The sequence below is a fragment of the Balaenoptera musculus genome, chromosome X (genome assembly GCF_009873245.2).
Source record: "Balaenoptera musculus isolate JJ_BM4_2016_0621 chromosome X, mBalMus1.pri.v3, whole genome shotgun sequence".
NCBI classification, from domain to species: Eukaryota; Metazoa; Chordata; class Mammalia; order Artiodactyla; family Balaenopteridae; genus Balaenoptera; species Balaenoptera musculus.
The window spans coordinates 13,700,220-13,724,890 of NC_045806.1; the positions used below are offsets into that span (position 1 = coordinate 13,700,220).

General features: G+C 41.4%; 1 protein-coding gene across 3 annotated transcripts in view; it reads left to right on the plus strand.

Annotated features, from left to right (window-relative positions):
* REPS2 (RALBP1 associated Eps domain containing 2) overlaps positions 1–14,595 on the plus strand; it is a 228,487-nt gene extending 213,892 nt beyond the window's left edge. For all 3 annotated transcript variants that reach the window (XM_036840950.1, XM_036840952.1, XM_036840951.1), the window contains exon 18: positions 9,230–14,595. In XM_036840950.1, the coding sequence (XP_036696845.1) occupies positions 9,230–9,298 (69 nt within the window). In that variant the 3' untranslated portion in view covers positions 9,299–14,595. The remainder of the gene's footprint in view (positions 1–9,229) is intronic.
* The last annotated feature ends 10,076 nt before the right edge of the window (positions 14,596–24,671 follow it).

Below are 24,671 nucleotides of genomic sequence, written 5' to 3' on the forward strand. Positions count from 1 at the left end.
CTGTTGGATTCTGTTTGCTAGTAGTTTGTTGAGGATTTTTGCATCTATGTTCATCAGTGATATTGGCCTGTAATTTTCTTTCATTGTGACATCTTTATCTGGTTTTGGTATCAGGGTGATGGTGGCCTCGTAGAGTGAGTTTGGGAGTGTTCCTCCCTCTGCTATATTTTGGAAGAGTTTGAGAAGGATAGGTGTGAGCTCTTCTCTAAATGTTTGATAGAATTTGCCTGTGAAGCCATCTGGTCCTGGGCTTTTGTTTGCTGGAAGATTTTTAATCACAGTTTCAACGTAAGTGCTTGTGATTGGTCTTTTTATATTTTCTATTTCTTCCTGGTTCAGTCTCTGAAGGTTGTGCTTTTCTAAGAATTTGTCCATTTCTTCCAGGTTGTCCATTTTATTGGCATAAAGTTGCTTGTAGTAGTCTCTTAGGGTGCTTTGTATTTCTGTGGTGTCTGTTGTAACTTCTCCTTTTTCATTTCTAATTTTATTGATTTGAGTCCTCTCCCTCTTTTTCTTGATGAGTGTGGCTAATGGTTTATCAATTTTGTTTATCTTCTCAACGAACCAGCTTTTACTTTTATTGATCTTTGCTATTGTTTTCTTTGTTTCTGATTCATTTATTTCTGCTCTGATCTTTATGATTTCTTTCCTTCTACTAACTTTGGGTTTTGTTTGTTCTTCTTTTTCTGGTTCTTTTAGGTGTAAAGTGAGATTGTTTATTTGAGATGTTCATTGTTTCTTGAGGTAGGATTGTATTGCTCTAAACTTCCCTCTTAGAACTGCTTTTGCTGCATCCCATAGGTTTTGGATCGTCGTGTTTTCATTGTCATTTGTTTCTAGGTATTTTTTGATTTCCTCTTTGATTTCTTCTGTGATCTCTTGGTTATTTAGCAGTGTATTGTTTAGCCTCCATGTGTTTGTATTTTTTACAGATTTTTCCTGTAATTGATATCTAGTCTCATAGTGTTGTGGTCAGAAAAGATACTTGATAGGATTTCAATTTTCTTAAATTTACCAGGGCTTGATTTGTGACCCAAGATATGATCTATCCTGGAGAATGTTCCATGAGCACTTGAGAAGAAAGTGTATTCTGTTGTTTTTGGATGGAATGTCCTATAAATATCAATTAAGTCCATCTTGTTTAATGTATCATTTAAAGCTTGTGTTGCCGCCATGCTTATTTTCATTTTGGATGATCTGCCCATTGGTGGAAGTGGGGTGTTAAACTCCCCTACTGTGATTGTGTTATTGTTGGTTTCCCCTTTTATGGCTGTTAACGTTTGCCTTATATATTGAGGTGCTCCTATGTTGGGTGCATAAATATTTACAATTGTTATATCTTCTTCTTGGATTGACCCCTTGGTCATTATGTAGTGTCCTTCTTTGTCTCTTGTAATAGTCTTTATTTTAAAGTCTGTTTTGTCTGATATGAGTATTGCTACTCCAGTTTTCTTTTGATTTCTATTTGCATGGAATATCTTTTTCCATCCCCTCACTTTCAGTCTGTATGTGTCCCTAGGTCTGAAGTGGGTCTCTTGTAGACAGCATATATACAGGTCTTGTTTTTGTATCCATTCAGCCAGTCTATGTCTTTTGGTTGGAGCATTTAATCCATTTACATTTAAGGTAATTATTGGTATGTGTGTTCCTATTACCATTTTCTTAATTGTTTTTGGTTAGTTATTGTAGGTCTTTTCCTTCTCTTGTGTTTCCTGCCTAGAGGAGTTCCTTTAGCATTTGTTGTAAAGCTGGTTTGGTGGTGCTGAACTCTCTCAGCTTTTGCTTGTCTGTAAAGGTTTTAATTTCTCCATCGAATCTGAATGAGATCCTTGCTGGGTAGAGTAATCTTGGTTGTAGGTTTTTCCCTTTCATCACTTTAAATATGTCCTGCCACACCCTTCTGGCTTGCAGAGTTTCTGCTGAAAGATCAGCTGTGAACCTTATGGGGATTCCCTTGTATGTTATTTGTTGCTTTTCCCTTGTTGCTTTTAATATTTTTTCTTTGTATTTAATTTTTGATAGTTTGATTTATATGTGTCTTGGCGTGTTTCTCCTTGGGTTTATCCTGTATGGGAGTCTCTGTGTTTCCTGGACTTGATTGACTATTTCCTTTCCCATCTTAGGGAAGTTTTCAACTATAATCTCTTCAAATATTTTCTCAGTCCCTTTCTTTTTCTCTTCGTCTTCTTGGACACCTGTAATTCAAATGTTGGTGTGTTTAATGTTGTCCCAGAGGTCTCTGAGACTGTCCTCAATTCTTTTCATTCTTTTTTCTTTATTCTGCTCTGCGGTAGTTATTTCCACTATTTTATCTTCTAGGCCACTTCTCTGTTCTTCTGCCTCAGTTATTCTGCTATTGATTCCTTCTAGAGAATTTTAAATTTCATTTATTGTGTTGGTCATCATTGTTTGTTTGCTCTTTAGTTCTTCTACGTTCTTGTTAAACGTTTCTTGTATTTTCTCCATTCTATTTCCAAGATTTTGGATCATCTTTACTCTCATTACTCTGAATTCTTTTTCAGGTATACTGCCTATTTCCTCTTCATTCGTTTGGTCTGCTGGGTTTTTACCTTGCTCCTTCATCTGCTGTGTGTTTCTCTGTCTTCTCATTTTGATTAACTTACTGTGTTTGGGGTCTCCTTTTCGCAGGCTGTAGGCTTGTAGTTCCTGTTGTTTTTGGTGTCTGCCCCCTGTAGCTAAGGTTGGTTCGGTGGGTTGTGCAGGCTTCCTGGTGGAGGGGACTAGTGCCTGTGTTCTGGTGGATGAGGCTGGAGCTTGTCTTTCTGGTGGGCAGGACCGCATTGGTGGTGTGTTTTGGGGCGTCTGTGACCTTATTATGATTTTGGGCAGCCACTCTGCTAATGGGTGGGTTTGTGTTCCTGTCTTGCTAGTTGTTTGGCATAGGGTGTCCAACACTGCAGCTTGCTGGTCGTTGAGTGGAGCTGGGTCTTAGCGTTGAGATGGAGATCTCTGGGAGAGCTTTTGCTGTTTGATATTACGTGGAGCCAGGAGGTCTCTGGTGGACCAGTGTCCTGAGCTCGGCTCTCCGACCTCAGAGGCACAGGCCTGACACTCGGCCGGAGCACCAGGACCCTGTCAGCCACACAGCCTTTGCTTTCTTCTGCCAGTTTTCCCCAGGATTCTGTAGGCTCTGGATCGAGTGGGATGTCCCAGCTGGTCTTATCCTGGCCACCAGAAGCTCATGAAGAGGTGGAAAAATAGTTTGCCCTCTTCTTTTTTTAGTGAGTGCTTGGCCGAGAACCGTTTTTTTTCTAGGGCACCTTGTAAATGGAAAAGCTTATCCGAGTTAAAAGTTCTTGCTTTGGCTGCTGTAATTCCCGGTTATCTTGCGTAAGGTTAACCCGCTTGTTCGGTCTTAAAACAAAATTTATTCACCTGACGCCTCACGCTGGGCCCAGTTCAGCTTCAGTCTGACCCCTATTTGTTGATCTTTATATTGGTACTACGCGGTCTTGATTTCTGTAAGTCTTGAAATCAGGTAGTACAAATTTTTCAAGATTCTCTGTCTAATTGGTTAGGTTTTAGAAACACTCCTCTCAGTGGTTCTGAGTGTGTAAGTATTATGTGTCTTTTGTTAAATTTGTTCCCATTGTTTTGGTGACACTATTGCAAATTGAACTGTTTCTTAAAATTTCATTTTCTAATTGAGTTTATGAAGGCCACAGAATATAAGGTCATACAGAAAGCAATTATATTCCTATATACAAGCAGTGAACAACTGATCACAGAAATTTGAAAAACAGTACCATTCATAATAGCTCACCCCCTCCCCCAAATGAAATACTTAAGTATAAATTCATCATAAAACACAGGATCTGTATACTGAAAACTACAAAATGGTGCTAAAAGAAATCCAAGAAGACCTAAATAAAGGGAGAGACATATGCTGTTTGTGGATTGAAAGACTCAACGTAGTAGTGATACTATTTTTCTCCAAAGTGATCTATAGGTTCATTGCAACCGATCAAAATCCCAACAGGATGTTTTGTAGATATAGACCAGCCTATCCTGTAATTTATATGTAAGGGCCAAGGAACTAGAATAGCTAAAACAAATTTGCAAAAGAAGAACAAAGGTAGAGGAATCAGTTTTAGTGTCAAGCTTCAGTAATCAAGATAGTGTGGGATCGATGACAGATCAGTGGAGAGGGATCGGGAGTCCTGAAGTAGACCACATGAATATAGGCATTTGATCTTTGACAAAGGTACAAAATCAATTCATTGAGGAAAGGATGGTCTTTTCAAGAAATTGTTTTGTAACAGTTGGTCATCCATCTGTAAAAAAATGAACCTTGATCGAACACCTCACTCCTGATACAAAGATTAACTTGAAATGGATCATAGATGCAAATGTAAAACATAAAGGTATAAAACCTGTAGAAGAAAACATAGGAAAAAGTTATTGTGACCTGGGGTTAGAAATGATGCCAAAAGCACAATCTGTGACAAAAAAAATCAATAAATTGGACTTCATCAAAATTAAAACTTTTACTCTGCCAAAAACACTGTCAAGAGAATTAAGAGACAAGCTACAGACTAGGAGAAAATATTTGCAACCCACCTATTTGACAAAGGACTAGTGTCCAGATTATATAAAGAACTCAAAACTCAGTAATAAGAACTCTCAAAGCTCAACCAACTCAATTTAAAAATGGGCAAAGGACGTGAACAGACACTTCACCAAAGAGGATATAAGGATGGCAAGTAAACATGTGAGAAGATATTCAGCATTGTTAGCCATTAGGCAAATGCAAATTGAAACCATGATCACAGACCAATATACACAGTGATAGAATTGCTAAAACAGAAAATCGTGACAGCATCAAGTGCTGGCAACTGGAACCCTCGTGAATTGGTGGTGAGAATGCTGAATGATACCCCACTCTGAGTAACTGTTTGGCATTTTCTTATGAAGTTATATATACATTTAACCTTGTGACCCAGCAGTTCCACTCCACCTTAGTGAAATGAAAAATTTATGTTCACTCAAAAACCTGTACACAAATGTTCATAGCAGTTTTATATCATAGTGGAAACGTGGAAAAAACTCAAATGTCCTTCCAAGGATGAATGGATAAACGGAGTACGATGAAATAGTACTCATCAGGCAAAAGGAATGATACACGCAGCAATTGGAATGAAACTCAAAGGTGTTATGCTGCGTGAGACAAGCCAGTGTCAAAAGGTTATGTACTGCATGATTCCTTTTATTTGACATTCTTGAAAAGGCAAAACTATAGTGCTGGAAAACAGACCACTGGTTGCCAAGGGTTATGCATGAGGTGAAGGTTTGTATATCAATGAGTAGTACCAGGGAGCTTTTTGGTTGTTGGAACTGTACTGTACCCTCTTTGTGGTGGTAGTTTCACAAGTCTATATGTGTTAACATTTGTAGAACTGTACAATAAAAGAAAAAAAGTCAATTTTACCATATGATAATAAAAAATAAAATTTTGTAAAATGTCACACTTCGTTCTGTTTTATGGATCTTTGTATGTGATCTCGTTTTTGTTTTGCATTTTGCTTTTGCCTCCCCCTGCCCCCACCTTTGCTTTGGCGTAGGTCACTGTTATCCATTGGTCTCTATATTTGGTAGGCCCTTTTAATTGGGAAGCCCATATTTCTCAGTTCCTGGAGTTTTCTTGATTTTTATTGACCTCCCTCCCCCCATTTTCTCTGTTCTCCCTTCCTGATATTTTTCAGACACTGGACTTCTTAGTTTGGTTTTCTAATTTTTCTTTTCTAGTTTCTTTCTTTTCTCTTCTTTCTTTTTCTTCTTTCTTTTGTCTATATGTGGAGACATACTTATTTTTAAACTCTAAATCTCCTGTGTTTAATAACCAAGAGTTCATTTTTTTTGTTGTTCTCTGATTCTTTTCAATGGCATCCTATTCTTGTTTCATTGTTGTAATATCTTCTCTTAATGGTAGTTTTTCTTCTTTCTCAATACTTGCTTTTTTTGTTGTTGTATATACTTCTAATTAGATACTTTCCTTCAGTAGCTGATGGTCCTTCTCTGCTTATATTTAGGAGGAGGATGAGAATGCATATTGCAAGTTCATAGCCTGTTGTGGGGCTTGTCAACTTTGAGCTTCATTCTCCCCCAGTTTGGCTGAGCTGTAGAGTTGGGGAACCCCCAAAGACAGTGTCATTTGCTGTTTCCTCTTGGTCTGGTTGGAGTCCTCAGGGAGGAGACTCTTGTGGTCTCCTGCATGGAGGGAAGACCTGGTTCAGTGGAGGAGAGGGCTCTGGTTCTCAGCATTCAGGGCATTCATTTAATCTCCCTATTTCCAGTCCAATTTCTAGTCCTTAATTGTATCTCTGTATTGCTAATCCAGAGGCCATCTGTTTTACCTTTCAAAGGAATAAATCCTCAGTGTTCTACCATAGTGGCAGGAAGGATTCGGGGATCTAATTACTTCTGAAGCAGACTTTCAGGCAAAACTTATTTAAGCCAATCGTCCTCCCCTCTTTCACTCCCACTTTCGTAGGTATCTGGTGCTGCCAATTTGAGTCTTTCAGGGATTCTTCTTTGTAAAATCAGATTGGTTCTTGTTTTATCCCCATGCTTGGCTTGCAGTTCACTTTTCTTTACTTGATCTGTAGAAGTGAAAAAGTTCTAGGTCTAGTGAACAGAAGTCTGAAGAATCATCAAGCAGGGCTCTAGTCATGGCTTCTCAGTCAGTTCCCAGACTAAGTCAGTTTACAGATACAGAACCCTTGAATAAAGGGGCCTCTGAGTCACCTTTAGGAAGGACCCTACCCTGCAGCCAAAAGTTTATATTGTTAATCTTTCTCCCAGCCTTTCCCAAAGTGTGTGACTGTGCACTGGGGAAAAGGGACTCATCAGATTTAGGGGGGATTACTGGACACAGGCTCTGAACTGATACTTATTCCAGGAGACCCAAAACATCACTGTGATCCACCAGTTAGAGTAGGAGCTTATGGAGGTCGGGTGATCAGTGGAGTTGTAGCTCAGGTCCATGTCACAGTGGGTTCAGTTTATCCCCGAATCCACCCTGTGGTTATTTTCTCCAGTTCCATGATGCGTAATTGGAAGAGACGTATTCAGCAGCTAGGAGAATCCCCACATTTATTTTTCTTGGATTTGCTAATTCATTCAGCATTCATCAGTTTGCCTTCCAGCTTACCAATTTTATTGCTATCACCTCTTCCCTTTTGTCTTCCCTGTCCTTGTGTGTCTATGACCGTGTGCACCCCCCCCCCCAGTTAAAAAAATTGTTTTAGTAGAGTTGCAGTAGGGAATGAGTTTGGTACATATGTTCAGTTCTGTCTTTACCTGCAGCCTCCATCTATTGGGTTGGCCAAAAAGTTCGGGTTTTTCTGAAAGATGCTGTGGAAAAATAGAACGAACTTTTTGGCCAGCCCAATATATTATTTTGCTGGGTGATGTTACATAATCTTATGGCTTTGAAGGCCATCCAATCTCATAAATTTATGCCTCAAGCCCTACTTCTCTTTCTTCTAAGCTCTACACATGTATTTACAACCGCTTATTCAACTTTTCTCCTGATATATCTGATACACATCTCAGATGCTTCATTCCCAACCCTCTCCTTGAAATGCCCATTTCTCATCCAATCTTCTTGTTCTCAATTAATACCACACTACCAGCCGCCCACTTGCTCAATCCCAAATCCCTTTCCTTCTTTCCTATATCACCTTCATCAACATCTCCTATTAGTTCTAGATTTAAATTATGTCCAGAATCCATCTCCTTCTCTCAATCTTTATGGCTGCTACCTCATCTAAGCCATTTTCATTTCTCACCTGGTTCCATGCAGTAACCTCCCAACTGCTCCCTGCTTCCACTCTTGTCCTGCTACAATCCATTGTCTACGCAGTAGCCAGAGTGAAAATTCTGAATTCTAAGTTAGGCCGAATGCCTTTCCTGATTCAAAGTCCTCGTTGCCGTATACTTTGAATGGCATCCACACTCCTTATTCTGTCCACAAGGTGCCTGCCTAACTCTTTGACTTTAGCTCCTGCCAAGGTCTTCATTGTCCCCTCTGCTCTGGTCACACAGGCCTTTTGGTTCATCAAACACACCAAGCTTGTTCCCTCCTTTGGGGCCTTAGCGGTTGCCATTTTATCTCCCTGAATATCCTTCGCCTGTATTTTCATGTGGCTCACCTCTCACTTCATTCAAGTCTCTGCTCTGTAGCATCTGCTTTGAGAAGCCTTCCCGGGCCACCCTCTCCACCTTTCTCCCAGATCCCCCATTACTCTCTATTACATCATCTTATTTATTTCCTTCTGAAAGTATCTTGGTTGTTTTTATCTTTTCTTCTGACTTTCTTGTCTTTCTCTAGCCATTTGCGTATGAGCCCTGTGAGGGCATTGGTTTGATCTGTCTTGTTCCTTGGTGGTATCATCACACCCAGAGCAGAATCGGGCCCATAGTAGATAGATACTCAAAGACTGTTGGATGGTAGGTAGGAGGGTGGGTGAATAAACGTTGGTTGAGTTCCACGCTACTATTAGCATGTTGTTTCTTCTGGGACGTCTCAGAATTGAGCCTTTATACAGAATTCTTTCCCACCTTGACTGATTCAACTTCAGAATGCCTTTACGTATCCCCGTCTCTCCCTGCCAGTAGGTCTGTTTAGGGCTCAAAGTTTGAATTCCCAAATAGCAGATTGTAGATCCTGTTTTCTACCTTTAGCTGAGAAGTCACACCTTCAGCCATATTTTGTGCAGGAGCCTGGATGACACTTTGGTGGAAGGACGACCAGTGCCCTTTCTCATCCCTCAGTCCTGATCCAGTATGGCGCTGGAGTGGAAACAAGAGATTGCAACTAGAGATGTAGTCCTGATGGCTCGCCTCTCAGTATTAGGAGTCTGCTTTTGCTTTTCTGCTCCCTTCCAATCCGTTTTTTAATTTTTAACATCATTCTGTGCCAGCCACTGTTAAAACTGAGGGTGAGATTTAGGCGTGGGGGGTGGGGAGGGTTGGTCAATCAGTTTCATTTCATCATCTTAAGAAAGGAGTCGAGAGACTGCAAATTGTGAAGCCTCCTGTGTCCGGTCACCAGCTTTAAATGTGACGCCTCCCAGTCCACTTGTCCTTGAGTCATATGGCACCTAAATGCTTGTGGGTCCAGTCATAAGTTTCTTTTCAGTATCTGATGAAGTAGGGATGAACCCAGGAAATGACCCCTCTCTTCTCTTTGTTTTGTACAACTCAGGAGGTTCATCAAGAACGGATTGCATTGGAAAACCAACTGGAACAACTTCGTCCAGTCACTGTGTTGTGACCCCCAAGATTCAAGTAACAGTGGGTGACCTTTCCTGCCAAGATCTTTCCTTTGAATGTTTCAACGCAACTACTTGTCATAGATGTCTGAGACTGTGTCAAAAGCTCTTAGCGGCGGAATATAATCCATATCACCTTTTCTCTTGTGCTTCACGTGTACGTTTTACTGTGGTGGAAAAAATACAACTGATTATCACACTTGAAATTGTAACTATCAGTGGAATTTACCTCCCATTCTTAAGTACTTCCTCAAGGTGTTAGATGTTGCTCCTTACCCAAAACCAATCTTCTAGCAAATAAAAACAATTTAGAGCATTACTTATTTAAAGAATTTATGACTTGTACAAAACCTTGTAATCCTTGTAATCCAGTACCTTCAGGTTTTATTTTCGTATGTATATCACATACAGTAGATTGGTTTCCTGAATAATTGTGATTCCAACTGGATAGTCTTTGGCATGATGATAATAAAAACAAAAAGTAGAAGAAAACAAAAGCATTAGCTTTAGACTGGCGCTGTGCCCTCCACCACTATATGCCAAAAATTGCTTCTCTAGTGCCATCTTGATATTATATCTAGCTATAAATAATACATGACTATTGTTTTCTATTGAATGGCAAAGACTTATTCAGTCTTTACACCTCTGTAAAGTAGTAGTTTTGTCCATGATCTATTTAACTTGGCCCAGCTAAGCCGTCAACCCAGACAACTCAGCCCTTTCATGTAGATTTTTGGGCAAGAGCAATCTGCCTGAACTGCCTTGCCCGATCAAATTAAATAAATAGTTGCCAGATCTCTACTTTTATCCTGCATGGGTTAACATATCTGTAAATGCATGAATTTGGAAACCACCCATCAAATGTGAACGGCTGACGAGACTGTTTGGACTGATAAGTATTTGTTGTTTGAACACAGGTATTCAAACTAGGGAAGAAGGGGCAATGGTTGTTACCAGTAATCCAGCAATCTCTGGTAGTTATTTTTGTCTTTGTTATTTTAACCCGGATCGTGAGTGTATTGGGTATGAAGAAATAATGAAAGAAAGCCGATCCTCACACTGGATATATGACTATTTTGTTCTCTGTGAAGTGTACCCTTGGGAAGGGATTGGTTTATGTGCAGTTCAGAGGCGCCCAACCGACTCCAGTGTAAGTGATGTAAAACAGTAAGCTCAAATTGCAGAAGCCAGTACTCTATAGAAATTTACATAGCCTCTGCTTCTCCTGTAAGCTCAAGTTGAAAGTGGGAATTGATCGACCCTCCCAGGTATCCGGCCTCGCCAGCTTTAACATCACTTCAGGAGACGGATGGCAAGACATGCGGTCTCTTGTGCATTTTGCTAATTTACTGATTCTTAGGATAGCGGGGTGGGGTGTGCTAGGGTTCTTTCTGAAGTGGTTTAGGATAGGTTTGCGGTACGCGGGACTAAGCCTTTGATTTCAATAGAGTTGACTGCTTTTAGAAGAAGTAGGCTTTTATTTTTAATGCTTTCTTACTCCATTAAGCTGTATCAATAGCTTAATGGCAGAAGAGAAACGCTCAAACAGATGATGTTTTTCCAAAAAAACCCAAATTGTTGATTCTGTTCTGCGCATATTAAAGGATTCTGAATTGCTTGGATTTTGAAAATCACAGGACTTGAACTATTTCTCTAGTCCCCCTTTCCTTCCCTTTTGGCTGCCTTTTTTGTCCCCGTGGGAGGGGTTCAGAGTCAGTTTAAACCCTTCCTAAGATTATGAATGGGTGAGTGCACATTTTTTAGGTAACCTCTTTTCACTTGTTCTGAGATCTGGGGGCTGCAACACATTTTATCAACAGTGTCCTTGTCACAGACGTTTCATATCATGTTTGCCTTTTGTTCCATTCAATCCAGGAAAGACTAGCATATGCACTTTATCTCATAATCTTCCAGGACATATGCACACACTCCAGATAGCACTTCATATCCATTAAAAAGACATATAAACTAAAGAATGTTAGTCTATGTTATGCATTTTTAAAATATTGACATGTTTTTCTCCCATCAAGCCAAGGCCAGAGTGAGCCAAATTAGGAGGTTGGGGTTTTGTTTAGTTAGCTTGGTTTTCATTGAAGGAAAATACTTGCATTGGACAATCAAAGCCTCATGCGTTGCACAGTCTAACCAGTAATTTAACATAGGCATCATTAAAGCCCACACCAATAATATCTCCACCCCACCTTCTTGACTGGACTTAAGAGTGACCACAGTTTCTTAGTTGCCTAGAAGTGGCTTTTTAAAAAAACAATCACACCCCCCCCACACACACACAGAACGTGATATTACCTAACTAATGCTCATCCTCTGTTTCTCTGTTTTCGTAGGATGTATACTTTTATTTAATTTAGGATTATAACTCCTGATAATGTTTCTGTGAGCCTTTAATATGATTTATAGGGAGGCTGGGTTATTGATATCACCATTATACCTCTTCTGTAAAACTACTCAAGCATAAGACCTTGTTGGGCAGAAGTCTCTGGGCAGAATGTTGATGTTGCCCCCATCCCCGGGGGTTTAGTAACCTTATTGTTAAGTGGTCTTCCTCCATGGGAGTCCCATAGTCCCAAGGGTGAAAACACGGTGGGAGTAGATCACCAGCTTATTGGGTACCTCAGTGTCTCTGGTATGTGGCTTATTGCTTTGGCCACCTCCCTATCCAGCAGCCATGAAGCAAACCCAAAAGGTAGATTTCTGGAACGCAGGAGTGTGTTGGAATCAAGGCAGACATTTGCCTTAGTTGGAGGGATCTGACTGCTTTATAAATATTAGAGGAGTGCTTTGGGTCTGGTTGGGAGAAGGAGGCAGCTTAGCTGGGAGCTGTGCCCATTTTCTTCTCATTGCACAGTAGGATGTCAGAGATGAGAGGACCCCTTCCCATATCCTGCATTTGTTTGTGGGGAGACCAAGGCCCTAAGAAACCACAGTTCCTAGTCCAAGAATCCATAGAAGGAGGGAGCTGGTGGCAGAGTTGGGATTTTATGGATTCTCAGTTGAGTCCTCTCGCCACTAACATTACTAAAAATAGATTAGAAGGGTTTTTTCTGTGTACCATGTTGAATCTTATTTACTTAATTAATCAGTCTTAAAATATGAAAACATGTCTTAGTGAGTTTTAGGTCTAGATAATTCTCTTGGATTGAAGCAAAAAATAAAATCTGAAGAGAAAGAATATGATTGAAGTATCTGTTCTTCAGAACACCTCGTCTTTCATGATGCAGTAAATTACCCTGAGTTTCTTGGCAGAACTTTTGACAGCTGTTGCTTTGAATGGATTCCATTCCTGTATTCCTTATGGGAGTTTGTTTTTAAAATAGACTACTGTGATTGAAATGAACTCAATATGTAGTAAGTTATAGTTTTCTTCAATATATCTTGGGTTACTTGGGTTGCAAATGTTCAGTTTCAGCACAGTTTAGGGTGAGTAATCAAAAACATGGATTTTTCTTTGATTTCCTAGTAATGTCTGAACTATCATAAAGCATTCTTCTCTTCATATGTGACTTGATTCTAATCTGTTTCTAAATGATATTTGTCCATTTCTTAGATGAGCTCACAACCATGGTAATGATAGATGTGCTCTTAGAAGATCAATAAGAAAATAATCTGGAATGGATGTTTTTCTTGAAATTAAGACAGACATTTGCAGATGTAGTAGTTGGAAAGATTTCAGTTTCATTATAACACCTTAGAGCTAAAAACATTTGTTCAGCACAGGCTAGAATCACACCTCCTGACAAGATATCACTAAGGGAATTTGATTTTTAAAATATTAAAAAAAAGAATTACAGATATCATAGCACCCAGATCTTCCCATATTGCTGAGAAGTAGGACTCAGTAGGTTGTGGTTTGAACATTATGAATGTGAACAAAATGAAATCTCTGTTGAGAGGTCTTTTTCTCCTCTAGTTAAAGAGAACATTCTAGTAACTTTGGTTTCTCTTTCCGACTGGTTTACTCTGTTTCAAGTGTACTCTTTTGAAACTGATTTCAAAGGATCACTTGAATTTACACTTTAGTTATGGGTGCTTTGTTATAGTTTTTTGACTCAGTGTAGTTCAAATTCCTAGTGAGAAGTGGGGGGATGTGGGCTTTTGCAGTCCTGAAGTGGCATATTCTGCTTCCCCTTCAGCCCAGGCTAAGGGAGGCGGCCCACCGATGCCCACGGATTAGTCATCGACGGCAATTTATGAGAGTCTGACTCTAGGAGCCTCCCCACTTTGCTGTTTGCAGTGAGAAATGTAGCTGGTTATGTGACCCTCCCAAGAGCAACTGTAAGAACAGCAGACCAAGAGGGCCAGACATGAAGAGCAATACAAACCGATTCTCCCCAAAATAGACTTTCAGAGGTTGCCTTACTAAGTGTTCCCTTAAACAGCCAGTCTGTGAATGTGGGGAGACATCCCAGGTGCACGGTCACGTTCAGGCTTGTCTCGTTATTTTCTACATGTGATTGATAAAGGAACCTTTTCCGAAAGGCATTACAGCCAGCGGTTCAATCGACAGGATTTGTTCTAGTGACAGAAGTCTTGCTCTGCTCTCAGCACTTGAGGAGTGTTTAGTTTTTGTGTTTTGGGGGTTCTACTGTCCTGCTCTAAGCTAAGTTCATGACTGTGGGAGGTTGGAGAAAGTGGTTTAGGATTCTGAAGACCAGAGGACACTGGAACTTAAGCAGGCCAGAACTGGAATTTGAGGGCTGCAGTAGGGAAACTTCTGGTCCCAGTTCTGTCATAAAGCACTATGTCAGATGTCAGGACTGGATCCTAAAGCTCCTTCAGGGAGCCCTGACCTGGGAATGGAGCAGGTGACGCAGGGACCCCCTTGTATGGAGATTGGATCAGCTGAGTTGTGTGGGTTTTATTTTGTTTTAAGGTAACTTGTGTGAGGGCTTCAGCTGCAGCCACCCTGGGAGCTGGGGTGTACCCTTACCTTTAGCCATTCTTTTTGTCTTCAGCACAAATCCGATGTTCAAGTGAGCCAGAGGTGGGAAGAGCCATTTTACTCCTTGTAGCTGTGGGCCTGGAGAGATAATGAGCTGATGGTCTATTTTAACCTCGAAAGTAAAAATGTATATTTTTTCACTACAGTTACATTGAACAGTAGAATGAGGAACAGCAAAGTATGTATTTGATGCCTTCTGTCTTTTCATGATAATGTGCTAACAAGTTGTGTTAGTATTTTACTCAGCCAGAGTCTCATTCATGTGCTAAGCATTGGGAACTGTATGTATATTGATCTTAAACATAAATAAATACAGGGTGTCCTATATTTGGATTGTGACCTGTCGACTCAAGCTAACCTTACTGCCTCTCTTTCACACTTGTTGGAAAGTTTGTGGAGAACATAGTAGGTTAAGAATCTCCAACTCTGGAAAATATACATGCTGTGAAACTGGGGTGCTATGTGAAAAAATAAATGTCTGATAACGAAGTGTGGCTCTGGTGGAGTCTTGGTGTCAGTCAGTATATTGTGGTCCGCATTTGGTCTCGTGCATTTAATGCAAGTGACGTGAAAAGGAGTTGGAGGTCTTCCCAGTTAAATCAAAGTCTGAGACCTGGTTATTTTCACCTCCTAGTGATCTGAGCTGGGTCCTTAAATATCTGTGCACAGTTGACAGTCGGCCTTCATGGGGTATCATGGCCAGCTCACAGTGCATTTTAAAGATCCACCAAACTGAAAACTTGGATTAATCTAGGGTCAAGTTTTTTGCCTCATCTTCTTGGCATTCTTTGTGTTCAGAAATGTTTCCATCATAATGTCCTTACCTAGCATGCAAGGGAAGGGGAGGGATCAGGAAGGGTTGGCTTTAAATCCCAACCAAGTAACCTGGCACCCCAGTTGCAGTTTCTTATCTTTAAAACTTGGGTAATTTTAGGAGCCACCAGTCTCCTATCAGGTGGGAGTTTTATTCCGTACTGTGAATGCAAATTGGCCACACATAGGATATTTCCAATCTGGTAGTTCCAAATGCCAAACTAACTCTGGAAGAATCGTCCATGATTTGGCTCATAAGGTTGGCCACTGGAGACCACCAGGCCCTGACCGTTCCCAGGGATCTGAGATCATCTAGGCAAGTGGTTCCCAAGTCTGGTCCCCAGACCATCATCAGGGAACTTACTCGAAATGCAAATTCTTGGTACCCACCCCAGACCAACTGAATTAGGAACCCTGGGAATGAGCCCGGCAATCTTCCTGTTAACAAGCCCTCTAGGGCACAGTGATTGCTCACTAAAATTGAACTCCTGATCTTGCTAACCACATTTTACAGTCAGGGACACTGGTGCAGAGAGGCAAAAGTGACTCATCTAGGGTCTCAGCTAATTCTGAGCAAAGGGTAAAAATGTTCCCAGGGCCGACTTTCTGCTGTGCTACAGTGTCCATTCATAAGTTTGTTCCCTCTCCTGACCTTCCTTCCACAGATACTTACTGTGGCCCTACTCTGTATCAAACACTATGTTAAGAGCTCGAACTGAGACCTATAGGACAGAATCCCTTCCCTCAAGGAACTCACAGAGACCAGATGACTTGCAAGGCAGTGTGGGGTAGGCGCTATGATGTATTAGTCAGTGCCAGCTAACTGCTATCTATAACGAAGAGCCCTGAGAGTTCAGTGGCTTGACGCAATGAAAGTTTCTCACTCAATGTATAGTCCAGAGTGGATGTTCATAGTTGTGCCATTTTTCTTTGTGGTTATGTAGGAACCCAGACCCCTTCTATGTGTGCTTCCATCTTCCTCTAGGGCTAGAGAGTTTTCTCCTTTTAGCCAGTGTGTGGAAGAAAGAACTGTAGAGAGGATACAGTTTCTCTTCACACATCACTTCTATGCATATTTCATTTCCTGGAACTCGGTCATGTGACAAGAGTTAACTGCAAGGGTGACTGGGACATGTAGTCTAGCTGTGAGCTCAGGAGGAGTAAGTTGCGGTGAACACAGCATCCGCCAGAAGGCACAAAGCCAGGTGGCTCTGAGAACACACAGGAGGGGCATCTAATTCAGACTGTGGCGATCCAGGAAGGCTTCACGGAAGTCTTAAAAGAGGGAGCGTTAAGCAAGAAAAAGAGGGTGTTCCAGGAAGAGGGAGCTGTGTGTGCTAAGGCAAGGCTGGAAAAGAGCATGCCACCTTCTGGGAACTGCAAAAGAGTCTCCTCTGGATGGAATGAGGGGAGGAAGTGGCCAGAGTCAGGCACAAGGCCAGAAGAGAAGGCCTTGCACGTCCCAGGAAGGCATAAAGCACCCAGCCATTGCAGCCCCCTTTCAGATTTAAGCACAGTGAATGAAGTCACTTCACTGATATTCAAGGAGTGGTTTGTGTTCTCCCAATTTTTTTCCCCCAACCTCCTCCTGAAATGCTTCACTGGAAGATTGTAAACTAGTGTTTCTGGCATGAACCAAGCCCGCTAGTTTGATTTGTTACATTTCTGGCATGTGTTTGGACAAAGGGCCAAAGCCCAGAACACAAGGGCCTAAGCCCTGGTAGGCAGGAGTCCTCCCGGATGACATGAGACTTTATCCATCCTCAACTCTTTCTTTGGGGGCAGGGGGAGATATCAGGGGCTCTGAGGTGACCGAGAGGTGCAAGGTCCCCCTCTGCCCCTTTTCTTTGGCAAGAAGGCTTATCAAAGTACAGAAATGAAGAGTTTGAAAATGAAGCTGAAATATCCAATTCCATTTGAATAAGAATTCTGAGTTGAGTTTATTTAACAATTTTGAAAAATCCCTGAGCCTGAGGGGGAAGTGCTCCAAGTTTAGCATCTCAATGGCAAAATGCAACTCCAGAGAGCCCTGCCATATTGTTTTGTAAATATAAGGTGTTCTGGAAGAGCCAACTTTAGTGTTTGCGGGTATTGGAGTGGTTTTCCCCTCCCTGCATTTTTCTTTCAAACACTGAATAAAAAGTATCTTTGAGAATAAGATTGTAACCCAGATATACATTCCTTTATTTGCCCTGAAATCCTCTTAGCAGATTTGGCAGGAAAAAGGAATTGGCACAGAAGCTGTATAAAATTTTCAAGGTTCACCTGTGAGTATCCTGTAGCATCGTAAGCAAAAGCAACATCAGCAGAGGACATAAATACTGTATGTGTGTGTGTGTGTGTGTGTGTGTGTGTGTGTGTGTGTGTGTGTGTAAAATATTTATGTTCTCTGCTGATGTTGCTTATGCTTATGATATATAAATATAAATATGTATATTAAAAAAGAATAACGACAGTAATCATTTAGAACATAGACCAAGAGAATCGGGGGTGGGGGGAGGGGTGTTTTATCACTGACAAATGTCTAAACAATTTTGGAAGTGCTGGTGCACGCTGATTAATAAAAGCAGACTGACTTTTAGTCAAATTTATTAATGTTTTAAAATTTTCTACCGAAAATGTACCCCTTATTCTTGTACCTGCGTGGACCACTCTCATCCTTGGTACCTCACTGGGGAACAGGGTACAGGCCGCCACCCCTGCATTAGACTTCATCAAAGCTATGAGGCTGAAGGAAGGCCAAGGGGAAGAAAGATAATGCCTGGGGAATGAAATAAAGGGACAGCAAAGCAAATTAAAGACAGATACAGAGAATTGTGATGCAGGACCTTTGAAATGCAAATGAAATTGGCTTGAACCTCAACCCACGTGTGCTGAGAGCCTGCATCTTTATCTTTCTGGGGATTCTGAGAGGCAGAGGTAATGGTGGAGGAGCTGATGTTTTTGTCCTAGTCACTCGGAATGGGAAAGGGGCAGAATTTATAGACTATTTAGAGAGATGGGAGCTTTTAAATAGTTTATATCTAGGGCCACACATTGCACAACTCTAGGGGACATTGTTCTTATATTTTACACAGAAGATGCCCCTTGGAGTTTGTGAAGCCGCTGCCCCACTCACAGCTCCCCGTGGCACCATCCACTCTTTCTCTGTCAGTCTTCCTCTCCCTCTTTGTAGATCTCTTGTTCTGCTTGTTGAGGGAAGGTGGGTAGATGGGAACTGCGGGGGTCCTGCCTGTGTTCCTAACCCAGGGCCCGTACCCACTACACATCTCCCTTCCTTTTTCCTGTTTCTGCTCTGGGTCTAGGCCAGCAGTTCTCAACTGAGTGCGATTCTGCCTTTGCTCCCAGGGAACGTTTGGCAATGTCTAGAAACGTTTTTGGTTGTCACAACTTGGGAGAGCATCTAGTGGGATCCAGGGATGCTGCTGGACATCCTTCAGTGCCCAGGACAGCCCTACCACCAAGAATGATCTGGCCCGCAGTGTCAGTAGTGTCCATATTGAGAAACCTGCTCTGGAGGAGCCCCTCGGCCGTCCTTCCGTCTCCCTCAATTATCCAGAGCTATGCAGCCTTCTCACCATCACCAGGAACGCCTCTTCACATGGCCAGAGCTACGGCAACAGGCTCTGCTAAACTAGTCCATTCGTTCAAATACGCCCAGGATCCAAGCAGCAAGGTAAATGAGTGAAGCAAGTCCAGAATAAGATGAGAGATGGCACTGGCCCATCTGCCTCAGTGGTGGGGAGCGGTAGGTGGGGCCTGTCATAGATTGGAGCTTGCACACCGTGTCTAGAAAGGCAGCTCTAGACTACTGCCATACAGGCTTCTGTGTTGCTAGATTTCTGATTCCTTGAGAGAGGCTCAATATCTCATCTCCCTTAACCCCCAGAAAGTCCCTTTTGTGTTATTTTTCATTGAGGCTTAACATTGATACATACATACATGCACCAATGTTAAGTGTCCATCTCAATGAATAGTCAAGATAATCTTGAAGAAGAACAGATTGGAAGACTTACAGTACTAGATTTCAAGACTTACTAGAAAGTCACAGTAATTGAGAATGTGGCATTGTTGCACATGTTAGACAAATAGATCAATGGTACGGAATAGAGAGGCCAGAAACATCCACACATATATGATCCCTTGATTTACAATAAAGACACCATCATAATCCAGTAGGGGGTGGTGGGGAAATGGTCTTTTCAATAAATGGCGCTGGAGCAATTGGATATCCACGTGGCAAAAAATGAACCTGGATCCCTACCATGCCCCCAAATTATTTCAGTATGGGTCTTAGATCTAAATGTGAAAGGTAAAACAATAAAGCTGCTAGAAGAAAGCATAGGATAATATCTTCATGAATTTCATAAAGAGTTTTTTTTTTTTAAACAGGGCATACAAAGCAGTCGCCATGAAGGAAAAGACTGATAAATTGGATTTCATTGAAATTAGGAACTTCTGTTTATCAAAATTCACAACTAAGAGAGTTTTGGCACACTGCAGAACAGTAGAACTTATTTGCAATACATCTGTCAAAGGATTCTTGCCTATTTTTTTTTTTAATATGTTGGCCACTATTTCCAATTTAAAACACTGAGGGGGAAAAAAACCCCACTGTGCAGGCTAACATTCTGCAGGCCAAACAAAACATGTCTGCGAGCCAGCTCGGCCCCTGCGTGGCCAGTTTGCAACCTCACCTTTAGCGGCATAGGAGAATGATAGAAGCTTTCACATTTCCGTATTTTCTCATTCTTTCCTTGCCAGCCTCTGTAAGGGGAAGAAACAATGTAGAGATCTACTTCTCAATAATAAGAATTTTTCCCTTGATGGCAGAATGGCTGATCATGAATTTAGCTTCTAAGTAGCACTTCCCTCCCTCTGATAGACACAATAATTTTAAAAAATATTTAAAATATGATTTGATCAAGTTTTTTAAAAAATTATAGTTGACTTACAATGTTGTGTTAGTTTCAGGTGTACAGCAAAGTGATTCAGATATATATATGTGTATATATATATATTTTTTTTTCTGTTTCAGATTCTTTTCCATTATAGATTATTACGAGGTATTGAACATAGTTCCCTGTGCTATACAGTAGGATCTTGTTGTTTATTTTATATATAGTAATGTGTATCTGTTATTCTCAAACGTCTAATTTATCCCTCCTTCCCCTTCCCTTTGGTAGCTGTAAGTTTGATCAAGTATTTTTAATTGGCCCCCACTGTGTGTTCAGCCTGCTGGGCTCTGTGAAGTCCACAGCTGATCCATTTTTCACTCTGCTCTCTAACTCTAAATTTTCTCAGCATCCCTGGAAGTCAGCTTCAAGCTGCAGTGAGGCAGAAGACGTGGAGAAATAGAGCTTAAACTTTTAACATTTTGAGCTCATTGATGTCCACCTTCCTTACTTTCGACCTCCTTCCCTAACTCTGGTTTCAGCCTCCTCTTTTTATTCTTCTCCCAAGCACCACTCTTCCTTAATTCTCTGATGGTCCAGTTGGAGGCAGTGGCATCGGGTGGGAGGATAATCTCCTATTGTCACCTCTTCTGATCCCACTGTTAGAATGAATACGAAGAGGTAGCCTGAAGGATGGCATTCTGGCAGCATAGCATAGTGGTTAAAAGCATGAGATCGGGAGTTTGCCTGGACTCAAATCCTGGCTCCATCTCTTTTATTTATTCATTTACATTCTTTTTAAAAAAATATTCTTTTCCATTATGGTTTATCATAGGATATTTGCTTTAAATTTTTCTTTTATTTTAAAATTTTATTTATTTTTGGCTGCATTGGGTCTTCATTGCTGCGTGCGGGCTTTCTCTAGTTGTGGTGAGCGGGGGCTACTCTTCGTTTCAGTGCGCAGGCTTCTCATTGCAGTGGCTTCTCTTTTGTTGTGGAGCACGGGCTCTAGGCGCGTGGGCTTCAGTAGTTGTGGTGTGCGAGCTTTAGTAGTTGTGGCTTGCAGGCTCTAGAGCGCGGGCTCAGTAGTTGTGGCACATGGGCTTAGTTGCTCCGCGGCATGTGGGATCTTCCCAGACCAGGGCTCGAACCCACGTCCCCTGCACTGGCAGGCGGATTCTTAACCACTGAACCACCAGGGAAGTCCCTACCATAGGATACTGAGTATAGTTCTCTGTGCTATATGGTAGGCCCTTGTTGTTTATCCCTTCCGTATATAAAAGCTTCCATCTGCTAACCCCAACCTCCCACTCCGTCCCTCCTCCAACCCCAACCCCCTCCCCCTTAGCAACCACAAGTCTGTCCTCTATGTCTGCGAGTCTGTTTCTGTTTCATAGATAGGTTCATTTGTGTCATATTTTAGATTCCACATATAAGTGATATCATATGGTATTTGTCTTTCTCTTTCTGACTTACTTCACTTAGTATGATAATCTCTAGGTCCATCCATGTTGCTGCAAATGGCATTATTTCATTCTTTTTTATGGCTGAGTAGTATTCCATTGTATGTACGTACCACATCTTCTTTATCCATTCGTCTGTCAATGGACATTTAGGTTGTTTCCATGTCTTGGCTATTGTGAATAGTGCTGCTATGAACATAGGGGTGCATGTATCTTTTTGAATTATAGTTTGTCTGGATATATGCCCAGGAGTGGGATTGCTGGATTGTATGGTAGTTCTATTTTTTGTTTTCTGAGGAACTTCCATACTGTTTACCACAGTGGCTGCACCAATTTACGTTCCCACCAACAGGGCAAGAGGGTTCCCTTTTCTCCACACCCTCTCCAGCATTTGTTATTTGTAGACTTTTTTTTTTTGAGAGCTTTAGTAATATTTAATTAGCTTACCAGTGTTTCTTACATTTTTATAAAACAGGCTAATTTCGTATCACTCTTCACCATCACATATATATGGAGAGAAACAACAGTCAAAAGCAGTATCTTGGAACCCAAGGATAAATTTCATTATATGCTAAGAGGTAAAAAGCAAGATATAATATTTACATGTATTTATATGACTGGAACAAAATTAAATATTAGCAGATTATTTTAAGATTATGGGATTATACATTTTTTCTTTTTAATTTTTCATGTTTTTTTTAAACAAGAAGCACATCCTTTCTAATATGAAACCATAAAAATTTCTTTGTGACATTAATTAAAAAGTGACCTCAGCCAGACTGATCAAACATAAAACGTTAGTTAATGAGCTTGAAGAGAGAATTCTCAAGCTTTTCATTGTGTTCTAGTTTCTGCCTAAAGTACCTGTTTGAACCGCCAATCTAGTCATAACAAATCCTTCTAGAAGCAGAGTGAAAGAATAGAATGAGTACGCAGTTTCTATGCCAAGATAAAGTTAAAAAAATTTTTTTAACTTCAGCTGCCAAGGGTTGGTTAAGTACACTCCTAGGTTCATGGCCTCTCTTTTTAAAATTTCATTCCCATATCCCATCCTCATTCCTGTCCTCCCATCGGAACTGGCCTTGTTATGTAAATATCTTTTGGCTTACAAGAGTTCTTACAAAATATGTATTCTGTGTTTGTCATGTATTTTCAATTTATATAAAAGGTATGTCATTATTTTTGTTATTTTCACTAATCTTGTATTTTTAAGATTCATCACATTGCTATACATACATCTAACTCAGGTTTCTGATCATTGCATAGTACTCCATTGAGTGCATCTACCAATTTACCTATGCACTTTCCCTGTAATGGACACCCAGGTCGCTGTCAATTCCCAACAAGGCAAAACACCAGCAGTGCACATCCTTGTCCATATCGCCTTATGGACCTTGTGAGACTACCTTTGTTGCACAGACCCAGAAGTGGAAATCTTGGATCATAAGCTATATGTATACTTGATTTTCTACATTAGTACCAAATTAATTTCCAGTCTATATTCCTACCTGCAATGCATGAAAATTCCTATACTTCCACCTTCCTGCCAATAATTTATAGTTTTGCCAGATTAGAAATACAAGTTTCTATACCATTGTAGACTTTTTAATGATGGCCATTCTGACTGGTGTGAGGTGGTACCTCATTGTAGGTTTTTGTTTTTTTAAAAACATATTTATTTATTTATTTATTTTTGGCTGCGCTGGGTCTTCGTTGCTGCGCGCGGGCTTTCTCTAGTTGTGGCAAGCGGGGGCTACTCTTCATTGCGGTGCTCAGGCTTCTCATTGCAGTGGCTTCTGTTGTTGCGGAGCCTGGGCTCTAGGTGCGAGACTTCAGTAGTTGCAGCACTTTGGGCTCAATAGTTGTGGCTCGTGGGCTCTGGAGCACGGGCTCAGTAGTTCTGGTGCACTCGGTTAGTGGCTCCGCGGCATGTGGGATCTTCCTGTACCAGGGCTCGAACCCGTGTCCCCTGCATTGGCAGGCGGATTCTTAACCACTGCGCTACCAGGGAAGCCCTCATTGTAGTTTTGATTTGCATTTCTCTAATAATTAGCAGTGTTGAGCATCTTTTCATGTCTGGCTCTGTCTCTTAATAACTGTGTGATCTTAAGTAAGTTACTTGCTTCTCTGTGCCTCACTTCCTCATCCATAAGTTACCAATAATAGTGCCTATATGTTAATATGACTATAAAGCACTTAGAATAGTGCCTAGTAAGCATTAGACATGTGTTTGTTAAATTAAAAATTGACAGTTGGTGGTTGTCAGGCCTTGGCATTGTGTCCAGTGTTGGGAAGTAGAAGACACAGGAGCTCCTATCTCAGAGATCATCTCAGAGCCCCAAAGCCCTGGTTTCAAGATAGGCAAACAGCTTGGCCAAACTGCTCCCCCCTTCTTCAAACTGGCCAAAATGTGACCACTGGGTCATTTGATGACATTCTTCTTGTGGAGCCTGGTAATGGCTGAAATCCAACGCCAATCAGATGATGATTAAGGTCATTCTGTGGAGTATTCTCTCTCCTAAAATTTAAAACTAGAATTATTATGCAGATGAGGAAGTTTTTAACCCTGAGAAGTGAAGTAACTTACTTAGGACATGGCAGCATGATAGAGAAAAGCCTAGATTTCCTTGAACAGACTGTTAGTAGAAATACGGATATTAAAGGGTGCTGGTGGGGGCTCAGAAGGATTACGGACAATTACAGAGAAATCCTAAATCACCTTAGAGAAAGCCTAAATACCATGGAGAAACTTAGTAGAAATCTGGACTGGGAGGCCATGAGGAATGGATGGGAGTCATGGGGGCCACCAGAGGGTGGATTGTGCTGAGCAGAATTTTGGCCCCAAGGATCTTAGCCCTCTGGTGTTACTCCTGTAGTTATGTTACATGGTAAAGCGGACTTTGCTGATGTAATTATGGTTGCTAATCAGCTGACTTTTTTTTTTAACTTTTTTTTGGGGGGGTTTATTTATTTATGGCTGTGTTGGGTCTTCGTTTCTGTGCGAGGGCTTCCTCTAGTTGCAGCAAGTGGGGGCCACTCTTCATCGCGGTGCACGGGCCTCTCACTGTCGCGGTCTCTCCTGTTGCGGAGCACAGGCTCCAGACGCGCAGGCTCAGTAGTTGTGGCTCACGGGCCCAGTTGCTCTGCGGCATGTGGGATCTTCCCAGACCAGGGCTTGAACCCATGTCCCCTGCATTGGCAGGCGGATTCTCAACCACTGCGCCACCCGGGAAGCCCCAACTAA